Source organism: Prunus dulcis, chromosome 1, assembly GCF_902201215.1.
Source record: "Prunus dulcis chromosome 1, ALMONDv2, whole genome shotgun sequence".
In the NCBI taxonomy this organism is placed as follows: Eukaryota; Viridiplantae; Streptophyta; class Magnoliopsida; order Rosales; family Rosaceae; genus Prunus; species Prunus dulcis.
This window is the reverse complement of record NC_047650.1, coordinates 12,843,654-12,865,531: the sequence shown is the minus strand read 5'-3', so window position 1 is coordinate 12,865,531 and position 21,878 is coordinate 12,843,654. Positions and strand designations below refer to the sequence as shown.

At 42.6% G+C, this 21,878-nt stretch overlaps 2 protein-coding genes and 1 pseudogene across 2 annotated transcripts; 1 reads left to right on the top strand and 2 right to left on the bottom strand.

The window, feature by feature from the left end:
- Positions 1-282: 282 nt before the first annotated feature.
- LOC117614186 lies at positions 283-1,180 on the bottom strand (annotated as a pseudogene).
- A 1,071-nt stretch (positions 1,181-2,251) lies between these two features.
- Positions 2,252-3,170, bottom strand: LOC117615416 (olee1-like protein). The gene is made up of 2 exons (XM_034344495.1): positions 2,936-3,170; positions 2,252-2,833 (listed from the first exon to the last, which is right to left on the bottom strand). The coding sequence occupies exons 1-2, from the start codon at positions 3,102-3,104 to the stop codon at positions 2,472-2,474; spliced, it is 531 nt and encodes a 176-aa protein (XP_034200386.1). The 5' UTR covers positions 3,105-3,170; the 3' UTR covers positions 2,252-2,471.
- An 8,591-nt stretch (positions 3,171-11,761) lies between these two features.
- LOC117614168 (uncharacterized protein K02A2.6-like) lies at positions 11,762-12,799 on the top strand. The gene has a single exon (XM_034342890.1). The coding sequence runs from the start codon at positions 11,762-11,764 to the stop codon at positions 12,797-12,799; it is 1,038 nt and encodes a 345-aa protein (XP_034198781.1).
- The last annotated feature ends 9,079 nt before the right edge of the window (positions 12,800-21,878 follow it).

The following is a 21,878-nucleotide window of genomic DNA, read 5'->3' as shown; positions in this document are numbered from 1 at the left end:
GGCCTAGACAGACGAAGCATTCAGAAGAAACAGAAAACTCTCTGCATTCTTCAATTCACTTTGGAAGAGCCACCAAGCACAACAAATACGTGCCGGTTCCTCCACCCTAGAAAAATCCAAACACCAAACAAGCCTTGTGCTACCCGTTTGATCAAGATCAAGTCTCTACGACCTTTATATCAAACCCTAAATTTCATTAATACAAATATTATTTTGTACATGTGTTCTTGTTCATTTGTCGCAGGAAATTTGTGTTTACAGACATATATGTATTTTAATTAATCATGCGGTTGGATAAGAAGCTTCAATAGCAATGCCACAGAGTCCTTCCTTGGCAGGAATGCCCCTTTGCATCGTCACATATCCACTCTCCCCCAACCGTGCCCCAAGAATTCCTCCCCAGCCAGTATTTAGTCCCATCACTACTAGTCCCGCACCATGATCTAAGTTTATACCACATGTTCCAGTGAACACACCACTTGAATAAAACTGGAATGTACAGCCACTTGTGTCAATGGCAACCGAAATTGGTTGGTTAGCGACGGCTTGCAACATAGCATTTTTGTTGTTTTTAGGCACATTCTCGTACCCGTTTATGGACACTGTTTGGGATGCAGCCTTCTGAGTGTTGCAACTAGTTCCATTTACACCCTGGTAGGGGTAATTAGCTTCAGTTGTCAGCCTTCCTTGCGTTGGATGAATTGGAAAGCGTCATCCATTAGACCACCTTCACAGCCATGATCTTGACCTGTAGTGTCACAATCCACAAGCTCTTGCTCTCATAGTGAGATTAAGTTTCCGGTTTTGAGCTGGTTAACCCCTTCTGTCGCTGCCACTGCTGAGAACACCCAACAACATCCTATAAAATTGAAATAACATGCCTCATCATTCAATAACATGTTATGTTGTGAAACAGTGAATGCGTCATCATTTAACAACTTGTTTAATACTTACCACATTTGCCTTGGTCCTTGATAGGCGTCACTGCACCCTTTTCTCTCCAATCCACTGAAGGTAGCACATCAGTGACATTTCAATATCTAAAACTTGTAGCTTTCGTGGAATTGGACATGATCAATTTGGAGGATCGTTTCATGTAACCATTACGAATTTCCTGAAACTCCTCATTGGTTAGGTCTGCAAATTCATTTAAGCTTAGAGTGAAGTAGTTCTGACCCATGTGTTTGTTAAAAGCGTCAATGAACTCCTAGTTGGCCTTGATAATATCACGAATCGCCTCTCTTTCTCCTCAGCATCCTTATAAAAAAACTGGCCCAAATTGAGCCATCCAGTCTTCATGTCTCGCCAACATGGTTTTCTATCATAAATTTGGCGAGACGATGCTTGAGAGGAGCAAATGGCCAAAATGAAAAGAAAAGCTAAGCAGACGTATTGGCCTTGATTTGTGAGAGCCATGGTAAAAAGTAAATAAGCACAATTGGTACGTATTCTATGGAAATATATTTAATCTTGGATGGGCACAAGACATTCAATGAGCATCTGGGATTTTATAGACATAAACTTGTTGTGAGCCGTCCTTTTCCTCATAGTATACTAGATGGGGGACCTGTCTTTCTACGTGCCTTCGAAGATTTTCTAACTTAGGCACACAATAATTCAATGTTTTGGGCCGTTAATCATTATTTTTTTGCTAATTTCACATTATCCTTTACTAACAGTATAAGAAGATTAGCTGAACTAACTCATTTTTTTGATAGACGAGTAATTGATGGAATTACGAATGGAGTCGGTATTGTGAGTTTATTTATTTAATTATTTTTTTCAAGGAAATGAACAAGTGATCCATTACAAGTCATGGATCCCCTTCGATCTTAATCACTTCATAAACTACTTAACGTATTAACCAGGCACAAAATGATTCAATTTTTTGGGGCCTTAATGATGATATGGGTTGTGATGTGTGTCAAATCCAATTTGAACACATCATTATTTATTTGCTACTTTCACGCTATCTAGCACATTATTTTAAAGAAAAGACCAAATTTTCACATTAAAATAAAAAATAAAAATCAAACTAGTATGGACCATGGAATTTAAGCTTAGTATAATTAAGGGCAAAATTGATAGGTGACATGTTAAAAGTTTAGTATTTTGATTAGGAGATTATTAGGTTATAAGATAGATTTTAAATCATATTTTTCTTCTCCTTAAATAGGTCCTAAATTGAATCTTAATTAAGAATTAATAAAGTAAAAATTAAAAAGACTAGATTAATCGACATGGCAATATCTTCACGGATATAATACTTGAGTGCACTTCTAATTACACTTCCCTGTTTATACTAGTTGTGAATTCACGAATCATAACCGAGCATATATCATAATCATAACTGTTGATTTCTTAAACCAAAATTTATCTATCTTTGCAATCAAAAAGAAAAATTCACTGAAATTGAAAATTGATTTAATATCAGACGGTTTTCGCCTTCATTTCGTCTTCAATTCCTTAAATTAGTTCTGAAAATGCTTGCGTGCTTTGGCGAACTGCTCGCACTCAGGACGAGCTTTCTCAACGACCAAACCAAGAGGGTAGGAAACGCGGTGGCTTGGTCCGATGAAAACGACGCTGTCTCCTTCTAATAGGTTGAGCTTCCGGGTGGCCACCGGCGCAGTTTTCGATTTGTTGTTAGGGTCGACCTCATGGGAAATCTTGCATTCAGGGTCAGGGCTGTGTAACACTGTCACTTGACAATCATCCAAAGGCTCCTTAGATTTTTCCAACACAAACACGTACATTCCAAGAGGGTTGGTTTCGCCCTCTCGTCTGGATTTTATGTTCCCCCCCTCCCTACACTCCAATCGCACCCTTGCACCTGATCAATGGGCAATGTGCATGCATGCATGCATTAATCTCATATTCAAATCTTATAATCCACATTTAGGTAGTTTGTTACCTACTTATTAACGTTATGTACCTGGAATCATCTTACTGATCTCGGTCATAGACTTCAATTGGCAGTTGTCACAGTAGACCAGGCCGGTGAGGTAGATTTTGTCGTCGGTGGTGTTGGAGTAAGCGAAACTGAGGAGGGACAAGAAACAAAAGGCAAAGGCAAGGACAGTAGTGCTAGACTTTGTCGACATTGTTGATTTTGAGTTTGCTTGTGTTGGTTCTATTCTATGTATTGCTGATGATGAATTAGACAGGGCTTTCTTCTTCTTATAAAGGGAAAAGAAGCAAAGAATGCGTATATTTTGGAGAGTTTTGTGAGGCCTTTGTTTGTTTACATGTGGAATTGAGACAATTACTCACCCCCTTGACCCGTTCTTGATGGGACTCGAGTTCAGGAGAATAACTTGCCTGCAACAGTTGATCAACAACTTAAATGAATAAAAATTGATGATTCGAGAAGGTCACCACAGTAATTATATATGGTTGCAAGCCAATAGTTAAGGACCTTAAGGTTGGGTTTGTTTTGATAGAAAACTGTTAATAATAATAGAGTGTGGTCAAACGAATTCTAGAATTAACTGGGTGCACCCTATGATCTAACACTACTACAATTTACGATTTGCGCGACGAAGACAATTTCGTCGCGCGGAGTTACATTTAGTCGCACAAACTCAAGCGCGACAGAAAATTCGTCGTGCACAATCTGTGGCCCAAAGAGCGTGAAGAAAGACTTTGCGCGACCAATTGTTTCACTCGTTGCTCAAAATTGTGCGACGGTTACCCTTCGTTACACAAAAGGTTCAGAGATGACACAACAGTTCGTCGCCACAACAATGCACGGTGGATAATATTCGTCGCGCAATACGTCTCGTAGACATTTGCGGCACCAAGAGTTCTTCGTCGCGCAATTCGTGTCTATACATTTTGCGCGACGAAAAACTGTTGTCACGCTTATCCTTTTTGTGCGACAAAAATGTTTGTCGCGCAAGAATAAATTATATGTATTTAAAAACTTAATCATTTGTATTTCGTAATATGTAAATTTGCGCGACGAGAAAGATTTCGTCGCTCAAAATTAATATATATAAATATTATTTAATTTTAATATTACTTTTTTTTATTTTATAAAAAAATAAATTTGGTTTTTTTTTTTTTGGGGTAATAAAATGAAATTCCAATAAAAAAAATGAATTGTAAAGAACAGATTTATTATATAAAATAAAATAAATGTATGCTGCAAGAGAAATATTTAAAAAATAATTATGAAAATAAAAAAACTAATCAAATAATGTTCCAAAATCTACATTGTCGTCTGGCACATGCGGTTCAGAGGTCTGGGGGTCTACAGGGGCCGTCGTCTGGTGGGGATGCTCGGGATGGACGGGCTCGGAGGTCGGCGCATCAAAATGCGGGACTGGAATGCCGGACTGTGCGAGGGACTGCAGAATGACCGACATCTGACTCTGAAGAGTGGCCACCTGTGCTGTCAAAGCAGTGACCTGACTGTTTGACTGCGCTGATGAACGGGGTCTGGGTTCCCTCCGCCTGGCATTCCCCATCCCTCGACAATATGTCCCCAGTCTCCTCCCTAGAGTCTGATCCAATGTCTCCGTCAAGATCTGAAACCCAGCATTCTGTGGAGGATCCACAGACTCAATCGGAGTATCGGGAGGAAGTTGGGAGGCGGACTCCTGAAGAACCAACTGGCTCCTCTCCACCATCGTCGTCTGTTTAGCATAACATAAAATATAAATTAAAACATTCATATAATAACCTTTAAACTTGAATGCGTAACATAAGAATTAAAATTAAATGATACTTACATGAAGGGACTCGGCCAACTCATTCCCAAGTCGAACATAAACGTTGCCAAAGACGTCGATCTCTGGGAATTTGGACGCCCCCTAAATTGAACAAGAGAAGAAAAATATTAGAACGAAAAAATAAATTAAGAAAATGAAATATTAAAAATGAAATAAAAATTATTTTATTATTACCTGCTGCAGTGCATCCATCCTATAGGAGAAGGGCTTGGAACCCGAATGATGGAGAAGAGTCTTCTTCTTCCTATTGCGCTTATTGACTTTGGTTTTATTCTGTTATACAAAAAATAAAACATATTAGTTGTGTTTGGGCCTAAATTTGGCACGCCAAAAATCAGAAGACAGGCCCATGATGAAATTATCCGCTCAGCCCAAAAGCTTGGGGATAACAAAATTAGAATCCAGACAGGTTGGGCTTTACGCCAGGATGTCAAAAAAATAAAATCCCCAGCCCAAGTAAAACCAAACATGGAAATTTTCATTTGGGCTCAGCCCATAAATCCCTGTCGGATTCAAAACCAAGGGACTAAAAACACATCCACCTCAGCTTTGAAAAGTCAACATTTTCAACCAAAGTTTTTATATGGGAAGAGACGTCTCTGAGACACTGCCAACAGAAGATCAGAACCCTATCTGTATTCAACAGATTTTGCTCCAAAGCAATACACCATCTTCCAAGGAATTCACGGGTCACGCTTTCTCAGTTAGAACGGGAAACAGGGAATTGTTCAGGAAATATAGAAGAAAACCAAACCGCCATAAAAAGCCCACACAAACGGTGGCGTTGGTTGAAACAAAAAAAGCTGCCGCCCAGGAAACCAGGGAAAGGACTGCTCTAGGAGGTGACTACTGGGAGCCTATCTGCCATAATTGATAAAATCTTTCCTGTTTTACATTTTTTGGAGATCTTTTTGCCGCCCATTATTAAAATTTAAAACCACCTCCAAGAGAAGGTCTCTTATAAAAACAGAAGTAGGCAAGAGAGAAAAACACACTCAATTGATCAATCAAAAAAAAACAACAACAAGAAAACAGCCAAAAGCTCACTTGGATCCCAAGAAAAACCAGCTTTGGATCAGAATCCCAAAGTCCAGACTTAGAGAATAAGTCTTCTAAAACGAGATCTATCGTTACAAATTTGGTTCAGCAAAAGCCAAGACAAGCAGAGTTTGAGTTTTCACAGACGTGGAGACCTCAGCGAACTCATGAAGAGTCCTGCCCAAGCAGAACAACTCTCGTAGTGCAAACCCTAGCTTATCAGACCATCGAGAATAGCCACTTCTGTTCCTTTCAAACTGGGGAAGCTGCAGTTCTGCTCATTCAAAAGGCCTCACGAAGCGTGAAGTAAACATAAATCTCTGCCAAAATCCAACTTTGGTATCGATTTGCAGGTCAGCCGAGCATTTGAAGTCACAAAGTAGTACGGACCGACCCAGACGCGTCCAGTCCAGCCCAAATTGGAACCTTCCATCCAAGCAGAAATGGAGTTCCGGCCATCTTTTGACCTTTCTAGAGTCAGCATGCATATTTATTATCTTGTAAAAGGCAGTTCTGCCTGAGACAGCCCAACTTCTATCAAATATTTCTGGCCAGAATAGCCATTTGATACTGAGATAAATTGTGAAAGTCCTCACCAGTCTGAGGCAAGAAAAGAACTTACTTGGGAGATATTCCTCACCCAAATTCACAATCGTTTGTTTTTAAAAGTCAGTAACTTGGGGCGCAAGTTATCTTTTCTAAAAAGAAGTCTGCTAGGATTTACGTTGCTAGCAGTGGCACGCTCGCACACTAAAGAAAGCTGACTTGTTGACCAGCACATGCCTCCTCAGTTGAACATATAGGCAGGTTCTCCGTCCAATGCTTAGCTATTGAGAACAACCCTCTGTTGAAATTAAGACTTTTCAGCAATTCTCTCTCTGGACAGGCTTTCACCTGGTATACCAGCCTACCAGCCAATTCTGTGCAAACTTGGGAACATATGGAAAATGTCTTCCATGACTATTATTACAGGATCCAGCCAGAAGTCACCATCAGTGACCTGGCTGCCCTCAAGCAAAGCGAAGATGAACCTGCCCAAGACTTCATAACCAGGTTCAGAAAGCTCAAAATGAAGTGCCAAATCCCCAAGACTTCAAGATATTTCATCCAGATGGCCCAAGCTGCCCTTAAAATCTCTCTCAGGAAGAGGTTCGACGGAATATTGTTCGGGGACTCGGCAGAACTGGCTGATAAGGCATCCAAATATGAGGAGTTACTCAGAGAAGAACAGCAGAGAAGGAACTCCTCTAAAGGTACTTATTACAAAACCCCTTCTTCTTCAGTCCACCTGATTGGGTTGGAATCACAGGAAGATACAGAAGAGTCAGAAGAGAAAGAGGTTTCAGTGGCAGAAATGGCAAAACTAAAACATCCCATTAGTTGCAAAGCCCTTACAAAGCCACCTAAAGACCAAAAGCCCCCACCATTCACAGGAGGATTCGTTCCCAACAAGCCAATGCAAAACAAGGTTTACTCTTTTGATTTAACCAAGGTTGATGCTTTGTTCGATGAAATGCTGCTACAGAAGGCGATAGAAACGCCTCACAGAATACCCAAGCCGGAAGAACTCAAGGGCAGGCAGTACTGCAGGTGGCACAACTCTTGGAACCATTCTACCAATAGTTGTGTCGTTTTTAGGGACGTGATACAAGAAGGAATAACGGCAGGAAGGTTGAAACTGGCAGAAAAACCTCCATCGGTCACGACAGATCCTTTCCCTCAACCACAAGTCAATATGGTCAACTTGAATTGGCCAGAACAGAGGGAAACTCAGCCAATGACAGATGCTAGTTGCAGCAGAAGCAGAAGAATCATAAGGGAAACCAGTCAGAGACCAAGAGCCACCATATCGGCTGGGGTAGTGCTCTGCAGCAGGTGCAAATGTGAAACGGAGCTAGAAGTGGTTCTAGACAGGCAAAATCAGCCCACACCTAGTGTCTTCGATAGGATTGGAACCTCATCCCGAGACAAAACAAGACAGAAGAACTGTTTTAGGCCTACACAAACCAGCGAAAGGAGAACGGAGCAGCCCAGGAAGGAAATATCAATCAAGACACCCGGAAACGAAAAGCCCTTGGCAACGATCATAGAGGGCAGATGGTACTCCGTAGGAAAAAGCGGTAGACCAACTCTGGAGTTAACCAGAACTCAGAGAAGAAGAATCCAGAGGCAATACTGCACATATCTTAAGAGCCAGAATAATAGGCAGGTACATCCGGAGACCAGTTCTGCCAGGAAAGGAAAGAATCCCGAAGCACGTCCCCAGACAGAACAGAAAGCTTGTCACTCAAGAAAATTACTGGAAACAAAACCTTCAGCCAGATCTCCTATCCATTCAGCCTCGTCATCCGACAGTCATCCCAACATCATACAGGCACTAGAGAAATCCGAGTCTACCCCGCAACAAGGGGGAGACGAGTACACGGAGGAATATGAAGAGGAACAATTGGACTACGGAACATTTGCAGAAGATCAGAATGAACCCCTCGGAACTGAAGAACAAGATGACTGGACGGGAGAATACGGGGAAGAACTGATGGAATTTGAGGAAGAGTTGGATGCAGAAACAGAAGCTTTTGGCGCAGAGTTAGAGGACCTACTACAGAGTGACTTGGGAGTTAACATGGTATTCATCCTACCAGAGAAATTCAGGGCCGTCGAGGGACAAGAAAGCACTTTGGAAGGAGATGTTTTCTCTCAGGAAAGCTTTGAATGCAGGCTGGCAGAAACAAAAGAGACACCAGAACAACAGGCAGACAACCCCAGAACAGGCGGAACTGCCAATAACCCAGCTGCGGAGCAGTTTTGTTTCTCCAAACCAACCCGAGAAATGGCAAATCACCTCAGGCCTTTGTTTATAACGGCAAACCTCGGAGGTATTCCTATTTCCAAGATCATGATAGATGGAGGTGCGGCCATTAATCTATTGCCCCACAGAATGCTGAGCAAGATGGGCAGAACAGAGAAGGATTTGATTCCAACACGTTTGACCGTCACCAACTTCGCTGGGGGCATTACAAAAATCCATGGCATCTTAGACGTGGATGTCATAGTTGGAAGCAAAGAATTGAAAATAGCATTCTTTGTGATAGATACCACTTCCACCACTTACAATGCACTACTTGGCAGGGATTGGATTCACCAGAGCCTTTGTGTTCCTTCCACCCTCCACCAGCAGTTAGCACTATGGAATGAAGAAGGCCACATGGAGATTGTAGAGGCCGATCCACGGCCATTCCTACCCTCTGCCATGTGTCTTGAAGCAAGGTATTATCATGACGACCTCGGTCCTTTCACTTTCTTTGGAGTCAACCAGAACGGCCGCCCCCATGGTGTCACGGCCCAAAGGCTCATTGAAGAAGGTCTAGCCAATTCTCTGGAGGACTGGAATAGACCTTTCTATGCTGAGAACTCTGATGATTAGTCCCAATCAACTGGACAAGGATCGAGCTGCAACAATCCGATCCATCACAAAAAGATTGTTGATATACTGGGAAGAAAGGAAGTTTTTCATACAGAATCCAGCCACCAATATGGCAGAATTCACGCACGAAAGTGCAAAGGAACAAGAAGAGGAAGTTTTACAGGAGGAAGTATTAGATTTTGCACCAGCAGCATTGGATGACTCCCTGCCAGAAGTGGAGGATCCTCTACAAGAAATAAACTTAGGGACAGAAGAAGATCCAAGGCCTACTTTCATCAGCACACTTTTAAAAGAACCACTCAAGTCTGAACTCATGGCACTTTTGCAGGAGTTCAAAGATTGTTTTGCCTGGCATTATCACGAGATGCCAGGACTAGACAGGCAGTTAGTAGAGCACAAACTGCCAATCAAAGATGGCTACCTTCCAGTTAAACAGGCCAGAAGAAGAATGTCTATGGACACAGAACTAAAGGTCAAAGAAGAGATAGAAAGGCTGCTCAAGGCAGGATTCATCAGGCCAGCCATCTATGCCGATTGGTTAGCAAATATTGTACCTGTTCTCAAAAGAAAAACAGGGGCAGTTAGAATCTGTGTGGATTACAGAAATCTGAATGAAGCATCTCCCAAGGACGAATATCCTATGCCAATGGCAGACATGCTAATAGACGGAGCTGCTCATAACCAGATGCTATCTTTCATGGATGGCAATGCAGGTTATAACCAGATCATGATGGCAGAACAAGACATCCACAAGACAGCCTTCATGTGCCCAGGGCATATAGGTGCTTTCGAATATACTGTAATGCCTTTCGGATTAAGGAATGCGGGTGCTACCTATCAAAGGGCAATGAATTCCATTTTTCATGATATGATAGGACATTCTTTAGAAGTGTACATAGATGATGTGGTGATTAAGTCCCCCGAGGAAGGAAACCACATATCAAGTCTAAGGAAGGCATTCCTAAGAATGAGGCAGCACGAGCTAAAAATGAACCCCAAAAAATGTGTTTTTGGAGTCCAGGCAGGAAATTTCTTAGGATTCTTGGTTCACCAGAGAGGCATAGAGGTTGACAAGAATAAAGCAAAGTCCATCATGGAAGCCCTACCACCTCGGAACAAAAAGGAACTTCAGAGTCTCCTAGGAAAAATCAATTTTCTAAGGAGATTCATATCTAATTCTGCAGGAAAGATTCAGCCCTTTTCTTCCCTGTTAAGACTAAAGCAGGAACAAACATTCAAGTGGGAAGAACAGCACCAACAGGCTTTCCAGGAAATAAAAGATTACCTCTCAAATCCACCAGTTCTGTCCCCACCAAAGAGAGGCAGACCACTCAAGCTCTATGTATCTGCATCAGAAGTGTCCATTGGAAGTCTGCTAGTCCAAGATAACAAAGAAGGAAAGGAGCAAGCAGTCTACTATCTAAGCAGAACATTAACAGAAGTGGAAAGAAGGTATTCCGCGATAGAAAGGCTTTGTCTGGCCTTGTATTTTACTGCTGTAAAACTCAGACACTATATGCTGCCACACACTATCTACATCATCGCCAAGACAGACTTAATCAAATATATGTTGACAAGACCAATGCTGAGGGGCAGAATTGGGAAATGGACTTTGGCTTTGACAGAATTCACCCTCAGGTATGTCCCCCAGAAAGCTGTCAAAGGGCAAGCTGTGGCAGACTTCCTAGCAGATCACCCAGGAGAGGAAATTGAAAACATGGACTCTTTGGACATAGCAAATGCAAATCTACTAACTAGGGCTCATGTTTGCCTTAACAATCCAATCTATTCGATTCATCTTACACCTTGGAAACTATATTTTGATGGATCAAAGACAGATAAGGCTTCAGGAGCTGGGGTTGTTCTAGAGGAACCATTGGGGATCAGACATTGCTATTCCTTCCAGTTAGATTTCCAGTGCACCAACAACAGGGCTGAGTACGAAGCTTTGATTATAGGGCTTGAGATGTTGGTAGAATTAGGAATCCAGTCCGTGGAGATCTTGGGAGATTCAATGCTTGTCTTAAAACAAATTGCTGGAGAATACAAGTGTCTGAATCCTTCCCTGGCTGTATATCTAGTAGCAGCTAGAAATCTGTTGACAGAATTTAGAGAAGCTACTTGGGAACACATCCCAAGGGAAGAGAACTTTGCAGCCAATGAACTGGCTCAGGTGGCATCAGGCATACAAATGCCCGAAGACTGCGTCCAGAGGATCATCAAGATAGGAAGGAAAAGTCTACCATCAGTTCTGACTAGAGGAATGGAGATAGAAGTCAATTCTGCCTTAATCACTAAAGACGATTGGAGGGAGCCTATCATGACTTACTTACAATATCCCCCTCTGCCCTCTGAGAAAAGAGTCAGAATCATGGCTACAAACTACCTCATGTGGAATGAAGATTTGGTCCGAAAAAGTAAGGATGAGGTGCTATTAAGGTGCCTCGGAAAGACAGAATATATGAAAGTCATGGGAGAAACCCATGAGGGGATCTGCGGGGCTCACCAAGGAGGAAGAAAGATGTGCTGGTTAATTAGAAGGTATGGCTACTTCTGGCCAACCATGTTGAAGGATTGCATCAACTATTCCAAGGGATGTGAAGCTTGTCAAAGGCACGGCCCAATCCAGCAAGCTCCTTCTGTTCCCATGAATCCAGTGGTAAAACCATGGCCTTTTAGGGGATGGGCAATGGATCTCATTGGCAAAATCTATCCAGCCAGCAGCCAGCAGCATTGTTTTATTATTGTTGCCACAGACTATTTCACCAAATGGGTAGAGGCCAAGCCAATCAAAACCACAACTTCTCAAGAGATCATCACCTTTATAGAAGAACAGATCATACAAAGATTCGGCATTCCAGAATCAATCACAACTGATAGGGGTTCTTCTTTCATATCTAGGGATATGCTAGATATGGCAGAAACATTCAAGTTCAAACTGCTTCAATCTACCCCTTATTATGCTCAAGCTAATGGACAGGCAGAATCAAGTAACAAGGTGATTATCAATATCATCAGGAAGATGCTGGAGAAAAATCCAAAGCAGTGGCATGAAAAGTTATCAGAGACTTTGTGGGCATACAGAACTTCAAAAAGAGAAGCAACTGGCATGACCCCCTATGCTCTGACCTACGGCCATGATGCAATTCTTCCCATGGAGATAGCAGTCCAGTCTCTTAGAATTGCTCACCAGCACGGTCTCACAGGAGAAGACTACTCTCAAGCCATGTTACTTGAATTAGAAGAATTGGATGCAAGTAGGATTGACACCCTCAACAAACTCTTAGCAGGAAAACAGGCTGTGTCAAGGGCATACAACAAAAGAGTCAGAGACAAGAGTTTTGAAGAGGGAGAAATAGTCTGGAAGGCAATTCTGCCCCTTGGAGCACACATAGCTGGATATGGAAAATGGTCACCTACGTGGGAAGGTCCTTTTGTGATTAACCAGATCCTTGGAATGGGGGCATATAGGTTGCAGGACAGAGATGGAGTTATTCACAATGCCCCAATCAATGGCAAATGGTTAAAGAAATTCTACCCAACCATGTGGGATTCACAAGCTGTACAGACAGACCCCGGGACAGAAAAAGAACAAGGCTGACTTTTTCTATTTTATAAATCCATTTTTGCTTTAAAGTTGTTTCGTTTTTACTTTCAATGTTATGATTTGTTTATTACATCAAGGGTAAATGAAAGTAGTAAGATGCTATTTAAAAGGCAAGCAGAATAAACTTTATAAAAAAAAAAAATAGCCACCATAGCGGCAAAGTCGTCCAAACAAACAAAGAAACAAAAATTTGAAAAGACTAAAACCCTAACTTTCTGAGGGTTTCCTGCAGATTCGCCTTCTTGACAGAGAGTTCTTTCTGGAGCAGCACTCCTTGGTGAATCGAGGCTTCTGCAATTTCCAAAGCTGGCCTGGAAGCTGCAACCATGCTCTGCACAAGGAAGGTGGCTTTGGTCTTAGAACTCCGTCCAACCCCAAGTCTGTTCTGCACCTCCCTACACTCTGCCAGCTGTTTTTGGAGCTCTTCAATCTGCTTCTCCAACTTGTCCGCAGTAGCCCGGTCTTCTTTGTATCCAGCCACCATCTGGTCCAGTTCTGCTTTCTGCCTAGCAAAATCAGCCAGATTGGCTTCATGTGTGGCCTTGCAGAACTCAGAAGTCTTGAACGTGGGCCTAAGATCTTCATAGCGATCATGCAAATTAAGCACATCTCTGGCCAGGCTTAGGCCCACCTCAAGAATAGGCTTCGGAGCCATGTTCTGTCTATGCAGCAGGTCCAGGTCCTTCATCAGCTGATCCAGAGCCCCTTTATCTTCATCAAACTCCAGCTCAGTGAACTGCCAGATTTTCAACCTCTTCATGGCCTCCTGCACTGCTCTAGATTTTGCCTTGCTTGGAGGAGAGCTAAGTTTCTCCAGCCTATCCAATTGAGCATCTAGATCCATGGCTTCAAACTCTTCCAATTCTGGGTCAGCAAAAGAAGCCGTGGCAGATGATCCGGGAAAGGAATGAATAGGCATCTGCAGAAGAGAGCACAAGTCAAGACCAGGCAGAAAGTGGAAAATAAGGGGCTTAAAAGTTATGAAAACTTACAGCGACAATGGGAGGCTTCAGGGGGCTGGATATCGCGGCCAGGGCACCAGCGGCTTTAGGCACTTCCACCTGGGAAGACTGCAACTGTTAAAAAGCAAGAACAGACAGAACAGCAGGAAAACATGAACAGTTGAGGAGGAAAATTACCACAACCACGGGAGCAGCTGCAGTTGTTCCCACCTCAGCCTCCGGAACCACAACGGTTAATTCTGCCTGATCCACAGGGTCTGATACAGACCGCTCCACCTGATCCTCAGCCTCTGGAGCGGCAGTAGAGTGCTCTGCCTCAGCATCCTCAAAAAGAGCCAGTCCTGAGCTAGTCAGCTCAGCACGCGGACCCTTTTGTTACTTCTGCGCTAAGGCAATACTCTCTGCAATCACCTCAGCAGGGATTTCATCCTACAGAAACAAGGGTCAGAACAGAAGGAATGAAGCAAAAGGGGAACAGGTACCAATGACAAAATAAAACTCACCTCTTTTTCCACCATTGCCACTTTTTCTTGAGGTACCTCCTCCAGCTCTTGCAGTTCTTTTTCCTGCTCCACCTCCTCAAAAGCTTCTCGCAGAAGTGGTGGCCGGGACTGCTGCGGTTTCCTCTGTGGCAAAGTATTCCACTTCACTCCTCTTTTTAAGTTTTTTCAACTTAGTAGGAGGAGGAGAAGGACTCCCAGCTGGACAGAACAAAAGGAAAAGATTAGGAAAAGGCAAAACAAAACAAATCTAAAGAGAACAGCTGGAACATTCCAAACTTACCTGAAATACCAGGCCGCGCGGTGTTGTCCAGAGAGGGAGCAGCCCTTTTCTTTTTCTTCTACCAGAGAGAACAGCCTCGGCAGAGGTTTGTATTGCCTGAACATCATCTTCTTCATCAGCAGAAGGAAGCTCCAAATCCCCAGCGGCAGTAACAGAAGAGACTGCACCAAGGAGTTACAGATTAGAAACCAATCCAACAGGAAAAGACAGCAGAAAATTAAAAAGAAAGGCTTACCAATCACTTCTCCAGCCTGAATAGACTGTCCACCCACGTTGGTTGTCAGGGAAGGATCTAAAAACAGGCAGAACATATGTTAGAAATCGACCACCAAGACAGAACAAATCGCAGACAGAATTAGATGTCTACCTTCTATGATCTGTGCATTGATGTCTTTGATGGTCTGGATCATGTGCGCTTTAGCATCCCCATCCGCAAAAGTGTGCCAGTTCTCCCAACCGTCAAAAATCACCTTGAGAGCAGTGACAGAAGCTGGCAGACTTTGGAATCTGGCTTGCCACCAGGCGTCAAAATCGGCGGAACTGCAGGAATTTGGTTCCCACGAGAGATAGAGGGCATCCGTGCTATTGTTGATCTTATTCACTGCACACCGAGCATCCTTGTGCACCTCCAGATCGTCTGCATCCCTCCAAGAAGAGGCCCGGTTACAACTCCGATATGATTTCAGCGGAATAAGCTGAGGACAGCCAAGCTGTCTTGCACAGAAATTAGGATGGTAGACTTCTGCCCCCATGTGATAGTTTGGAGGTTTGCCCCCACCATGGGGCAGATCTCTAGGCAGAGTAATGCTCAAAAATTTCTTCCTGAAATCTATTCTGGCAGCCTCGTCTTCTGGCTCCTTCTCGAAAAGCCGAAATCCAGTCTGGAACCAGGAATAGGTCCTTCTGATCACCACTTGCCACTGAGCAGCCGACCTTTTGGTACAATGCTTGAAGAGCATCAAATACTCCTCAAGAGAGTGCTTAGGCACTTCTGCCGACATCAGGGGAAGGGCCAGAACTTGGTCTTCAGGCAGAACTATGTCTGGAAACCTTAACTCGGGGAAATAAACCTGCAGCCAGATCTGGATCATCCAGAATGCGCCAGGGGCCGACAGGTTCAGTTGATTCTCCAGAGTGGCAGTATGCAGATTCTTGAAAAGGTGGGCCAGAACTGTTGGCCCAAGCCCCACATCAGTGTGATTGTGAAGCGCTTCTGCCAGATGTCTGTACTCAAGCAGAACTGCCGAAGACCGATTGGGGAAGACGAATCGATTCAGCCAATACAAAAGGAACAACATGTGTTGCTGGTCCTTGTCCTTCTCAGCACTGAATCTCTTCAGATAATTGGAGAAAGAGCAGTTCTGGTTGATCGTAGCTGGAGAGATAGTGAAGGGAATGGCCACTTTCTCTTGGTTTTTTCGCCTGTGATAATCTCTAACAGCATCAACAGGCCTGCCATGGGGCCTGAACCCAAAAATCTGAGCCATATCCAGCAGGGTTGGCGCCATAGGACCCACACGGAAGTCAAATGTATTGCTGGCAGAATTCCAGAAACACAAAGCAGCGGCAAGCAAGTTTTCATCTCTGTTGATCGACTGCTTGGACAGGAGAATGGCATCATAAACTCCTGCTCTCCTCCAGTAACCCCCATATCTCGGGAGAAGTCTGTCAATCCAGTCTGCCCATTTGACTGGACTGTTCCTCACCTCGCTGGACGGAAAAGATCGGCTCAAATTCTTGCTAACCCAAGAATAAGAAGCCAGGGCAGAAGTACTCTCAAAACACAAAGGAGCTTCAGCATCCTTTTTTAGCAATTCTTCCACCTCAGCCGGAACAGGGCCAAACCAGTGAGGGCCTAACACCAGGGTATTCTCGAACAAATGAAGAACGTTTTCGTCCAGATTCTTTTGGGCGAAAGACTGAAGCTTGCTCCTGACTTCTATCGCATGAGCATCAATCCCGCTCCCAGTAATATAATCGGGAGGAATTGAAGCTGAAGAAGACTGAGCACGGGACCTTGGGGAAGACATTTCTGATTCAAGGAAAGAAGCAGAGAGAGGATGAAAGAAAAAGAGGGTTCGAAGGAAACGATGGAAAGCCCGAAGAAAAGCTCAGGGAAGAACAAAATCAAAAAGGGTCAGGTTTTTTTCAGAAGCGGTGGATTTGAACTTCGTTTTAAAGAAAAGTTCGAAAACGTGGGAAGAGGAAGATGGGACGGCACCTGATGATTATTAGCTAGTAACTAGCTAATAACTAGCCGTTTTTCCCACGAACTCTAGTTCGTGATAGATGGACGTGGCAGACGACTGGCGCGCAAATTGATGGCAAAAACATTAAGTCTGAAAACCGTTTCAGTTCCTGAAACGATTCAGACTTAGGGGGCATTGTTTGGTCCTAAATTTGCCACGCCAAAAATCAAAAGACAGGCCCATGATGAAATTATCCGCTCAGCCCAAAAGCTTGGGGATAACAAAATTAGGATCCAGACAGGTTGGGTTTTACGCCAGGATGTCAAAAACAAAGTCCCCAGCCCAAGTAAAACCAAACATGGAAATTTTCATTTGGGCTCAGCCCATAAATCCCTGTTGGATTCAAAACCAAGGGATTAAAAACACATCCACCTCAGCTTTGAAAAGTCAACATTTTCAACCAAAGTTTTTATATGGGAAGAGACGTCTCTGAAACACTGCCAACAGAAGATCAGAACCCTATCTGTATTCAACAGATTTTGCTCCAAAGCAATACACCATCTTCCAAGGAATTCACGGGTCACGCTTTCTCAGTTAGAACGGGAAACAGGGAATTGTTCAGGAAATACAGAAGAAAACCAAACCGCCATAAAAAGCCCACACAAACGGTGGCGTTGGTTGAAACAAAAAAAGCTGCCGCCCAGGAAACCAGGGAAAGGACTGCTCTAGGGGGTGACTACTGGGAGCCTATCTGCCATAATTGATAAAATCTTTCCTGTTTTACATTTTTGGAGATCTTTTTGCCGCCCATTATTAAAATTTAAAACCACCTCCAAGAGAAGGCCTCTTATAAAAACAGAAGTAGGCAAGAGAGAAAATGACACTCAATTCATCAATCAAAGAAAACAACAACAAGAAAACAGCCAAAAGCTCACTTGGATCCCGAGAAAAACCAGCTTTAGATCATAATCCCAAAGTTCAGACTTAGAGAACAAGTCTTCTAAAACGAGATCTCTCGTTACAAATTTGGTTCAGCAAAAGCCAAGACGAGCAGAGTTTTGAGTTTTCACAGACGTGGAGACCTCAGCAAATTCATGGAGAGTCCTGCCCAAGCAGAACAACTCTCGTAGTGCAATCCCCAGCTCATCAGACCATCAAGCATAGCCACTTCTGTCCCTTTCAAACTGAGGAAGCTGCAGTTCTGCCCACTCAAAAGGCCTCACGAAACGTGAAGTAAACATAAAGCTCTGCCAAAATCTAACTTTGGTATCGATTTGTAGATCAACCTGGCATTTGAAGTCACAAAGCAGTACGTACCGACCCAGACGTGGCCAGTCCAGCCCAAATTGGAACCTTCCATCCAAGCAGAAACGGAGTTCCGGCCATCTTTTAACCTCCCTAGAGTCGATATGTATAGTTATTGGTTTGTAAAAGGCAGTTCTGCCTGAAACAGCCCCACTTCTATTAAACATCTTTGGCCAGAATAGCCATTTGATACTAAGATAAATTGTGAAAGTCCTCACCAGTCTGAGGCAAGAAAAGAACTTACTTGGGAGATATTCCTCACCCAAATTCACAATCGTTTGTTTTAGAAGTCAGTAACTTGGGGCGCAAGTTATCTATTCTAAAAAGAAGTCTGCTAGAATTCACGTTGCTAGCAGTGGCACGCTCGCACACCAAAGAAAGCTGACTTGTTGACCAGCACATGGTCTCCAAGCCAGTGGGGAACTTCGCCCTTCCATCACAGGAGTTAAACGCGAAAACGGGTGAACAATTTGGTGATTACCCAGAGTTGGACCGATGTCTACGGACATCCAGTCCGATTTCAGTTAGTCAGTGCACTTGACTTTGCCTCACGAGTTACGGGGACGCTCGGACCGTGAGTGCCAGGATTTGCGGCTCGGCAGACTTGGTGTCCCGAGACCTGCCAGGATTTGCGGCTCGGCTGACTCTGTGTTCCCGAGACCTGCCAGGATTGCGGATCAGGTTGATTACGGTCCCCTGCATCTTGCCAGAGCGACTCGAGCTAACTTGGTGTCATCGAGGAATCTGCCGGCGGGACAGGCTGATTATAGTCCCCTGATTTCGCCAGTTTGCGGCTCGGGTAGACTGCGTGGGACCCGAGACCTGCCAGGGGAATTGACGGATATGACAGGGGTACAAATAGGTGGTATTTTCAAAGGATTTTGAGTTTTCTTTATTTAATTATGATTTTCAGTTATTTTATATCAGCTTCTCTGATTTTTTCAAGCATTGATACCTTTATATATTTGTTCAGTTATGCAAGGTTTGAGTACAGAGCTTTTATACAAGTTTGATTTCAATGTTTTATGCAAGCTTTGATTTCAGTGCTTTTGTGTGAAACTTTTCGAGCTTGAATATGATTTATATAGAATGCCTTGAGTTTAGTATGCTTTAAATGGAGAGTACGTATTCAGTTTTATTTAACTATTTTTGCAATGGGGGTTATTATGGTTATAAAGTTGTTTCTAAAGAACCTTATTTATGTCCACTCACATTTTTCAACTTGTTTTATGCCCCCAGGCCGTAGAAGTGCACGGGATCCACCACCGGGCCATTCAAAGTTTCCGCGTCACCACGTAACGTAGAGTTTCGTAGAAAACTCTTGAAACCCTGAAAAATTTAGAAAAATGCTCTGATATCTAGATGAAACTGAGAAACTAGAGTTGAAATTGGTTGCTTGAGATATTCTGGCAGTTGGTATGAATTTATTGATTGTTTAACAGGTGAAAAATTTTGGGATTGGTCAAAATACAGGGGAGATTCTGCCGAAATTTCGGCAGAAGTCTAAGAAAAATCTGAAAAGAATTTAAGACGAGAAGGGTAAAAAGGTCTTTTGTGCTCGACATTCGCCAGATGTCGGACACGCACAGGATTCGACTCGGATTCCAAAGCGGAAATTGGGTCGGGTCCTGTCACATACTCCCTTTCTTTTGCATATTCTACTTGAATAGCCATATCGTGCTCTTGTTGTTTCAAGTCTATTTCAATTCTCATGGCTTGGTGCTTTGAAAGTTCCTCCAAAAATTTAGATGCATTCTTGCTAGAATTACTCCCTCTCTTCTCCTTCGCCGCCTTCCTCCCAATAGGCCTTGGCTCCTTTTCAATGGGTGAGTCTTGACTCATCGGGGAATCCATAGGTGAATCCGATGCCTGCGTCTCATGAAGTGGAGTCTCGTTCAAGACTACCGTCGGACCGGTTTGAATAATTTGGAATCTCTTACAAGTCTTCACCACCTCCCAACAATGGGTATGGTTGAAACTTTTTTTCCCTTGCCCAGTAGCACCAAACCACATTTGTGCTTGCATAATCTATAAAATAAAAAAATGGAAATGCAAGAAACTTTATAAAATATTGGCAATGCAACATGTAAAAAAAAACTAATGCAAATTAAATAAATTTTAAAAAAAATGCAACATGTATAAGAAAAAAAACTAGAGACATATTAACAAAATATATAAATTGCAAGAAACATTTAAATAAAAATTAATATGACAGAGAAATTAATAGAAGGAAAATAACAAATAATTTACCTCACTGCTCAGGTTTTCTTCGCTTCGATGGTTGTCCATCGCTTTTGCTAAGGCATTTCTCCATTTCGCCAACTCTTTATTAAGAACTTTTCACCTACTAGATAATGTCATTTCTGTACGTGTAGAACCAATTGCCCTTTCACAAAATGCTTGATGAATTTTTTTCCACACATGAGAAAAGTTAATCTCATTGCCCGTTACGGGACAATGACTAACTTGGACCCAAGCCTCACACAAGCTAACATCTTCCATCATGCTCCATGCCCCTCCATTTTCATTAGAAGAACCCATAATATGGTAGACAAAAATACAACTTGAAAGTGAATAAATATTGAATAGAAAGTGAATAAATATTGAGGAGAAAGTGACCAATAGTAGAAGGAGAAGAAAATATAAGAGGATTTGGTGTTAAAAATGAAGAGTATTGGTTGGTATTTATACAAAAAAAATTCAGTAATTTTTGTGTATTTTTTTAAAAAAAATTCGATTTTTTTTCAATTTTTTATTGCAGCAAAATTGACTGTCGTTGGATTGAAGAAAAAAAAAAATCTTAGAGACCAGAGGCTGCCACGTGGCACGAGCCAACGGTAAAAAAATTTTGAAATCTGGAGGGCTGACGTCAGGCTGGCGTCAGCCATGACGTCACCGCCCTCGGGCCCAAGCTAGGACTGAAATCGCCTTCGGGCCTGTCCAGTCTCATGGCCCCCACCGCTTGCCCGGGCTGCCTCACACTGCTGGAAGTCCATTTATTTTCCCAAACCCCAACCCCCCCCCCCAGCCCAAGTCCAGCTCACACTGCTGGACTTGCTCTCACACTACATAATAATAGAGCCCCTAATAATAATTGAGGAAATATTAATCCCATTCACACGTACATGACTTATATATTGCAATTTGCATTTAACAATTTGGATTAGGCAGGACGGGTGCGTGGTAAGTAATGCCGTCGTTGTTTAATCCTTTTTTGTGTCCGAATTCAAATGGATTAAGAATTGTTAATTAGTTAAAGACAGAGTAGGTGATTGAGGACCTACGCAAGGAACGATTAGTAAATTGAGGACCTAAGCAAAGTGTTATGAGCACTAGTTTTAAACAATCTAGAAATAATAAATAAATAAATAAACAACCAAACAAACAAAAAGGTTAAATAAACTGACTTGATACTTGCCATGCACTTTCCTTCATAATTGAAAATTGAAAATTGCAGTTTGTTAAATCTGTTTGGCTTGGATTCACTCATATTCTAGTCTCTCACTCACATTTGTTTACTATGTAGCTTTGAATATTGTCATATAGAAATAATATCTTCTTTTTTTTATATATGTAATCCTTGTGGCTTTATTTTCCTTGCATATTCTCCTATTTTGAGTATGCAAGAGGTTATTAATAAGGTGTTAATTGGATTGACTCAGGCTTTTGGTGTACTCACAAGCGATCATGAGTTCAAGTCCCATTGGTACATGTGTGTATGTGAGTTTCTCCCTTTTCCTTTTCTAACTTTGACAACAACCAAAAAAGAAAGAATACGCACTAGGTTGAATTAAAATAGACTAATAATGGTTGTTTTGAGATAAATTAGATTGG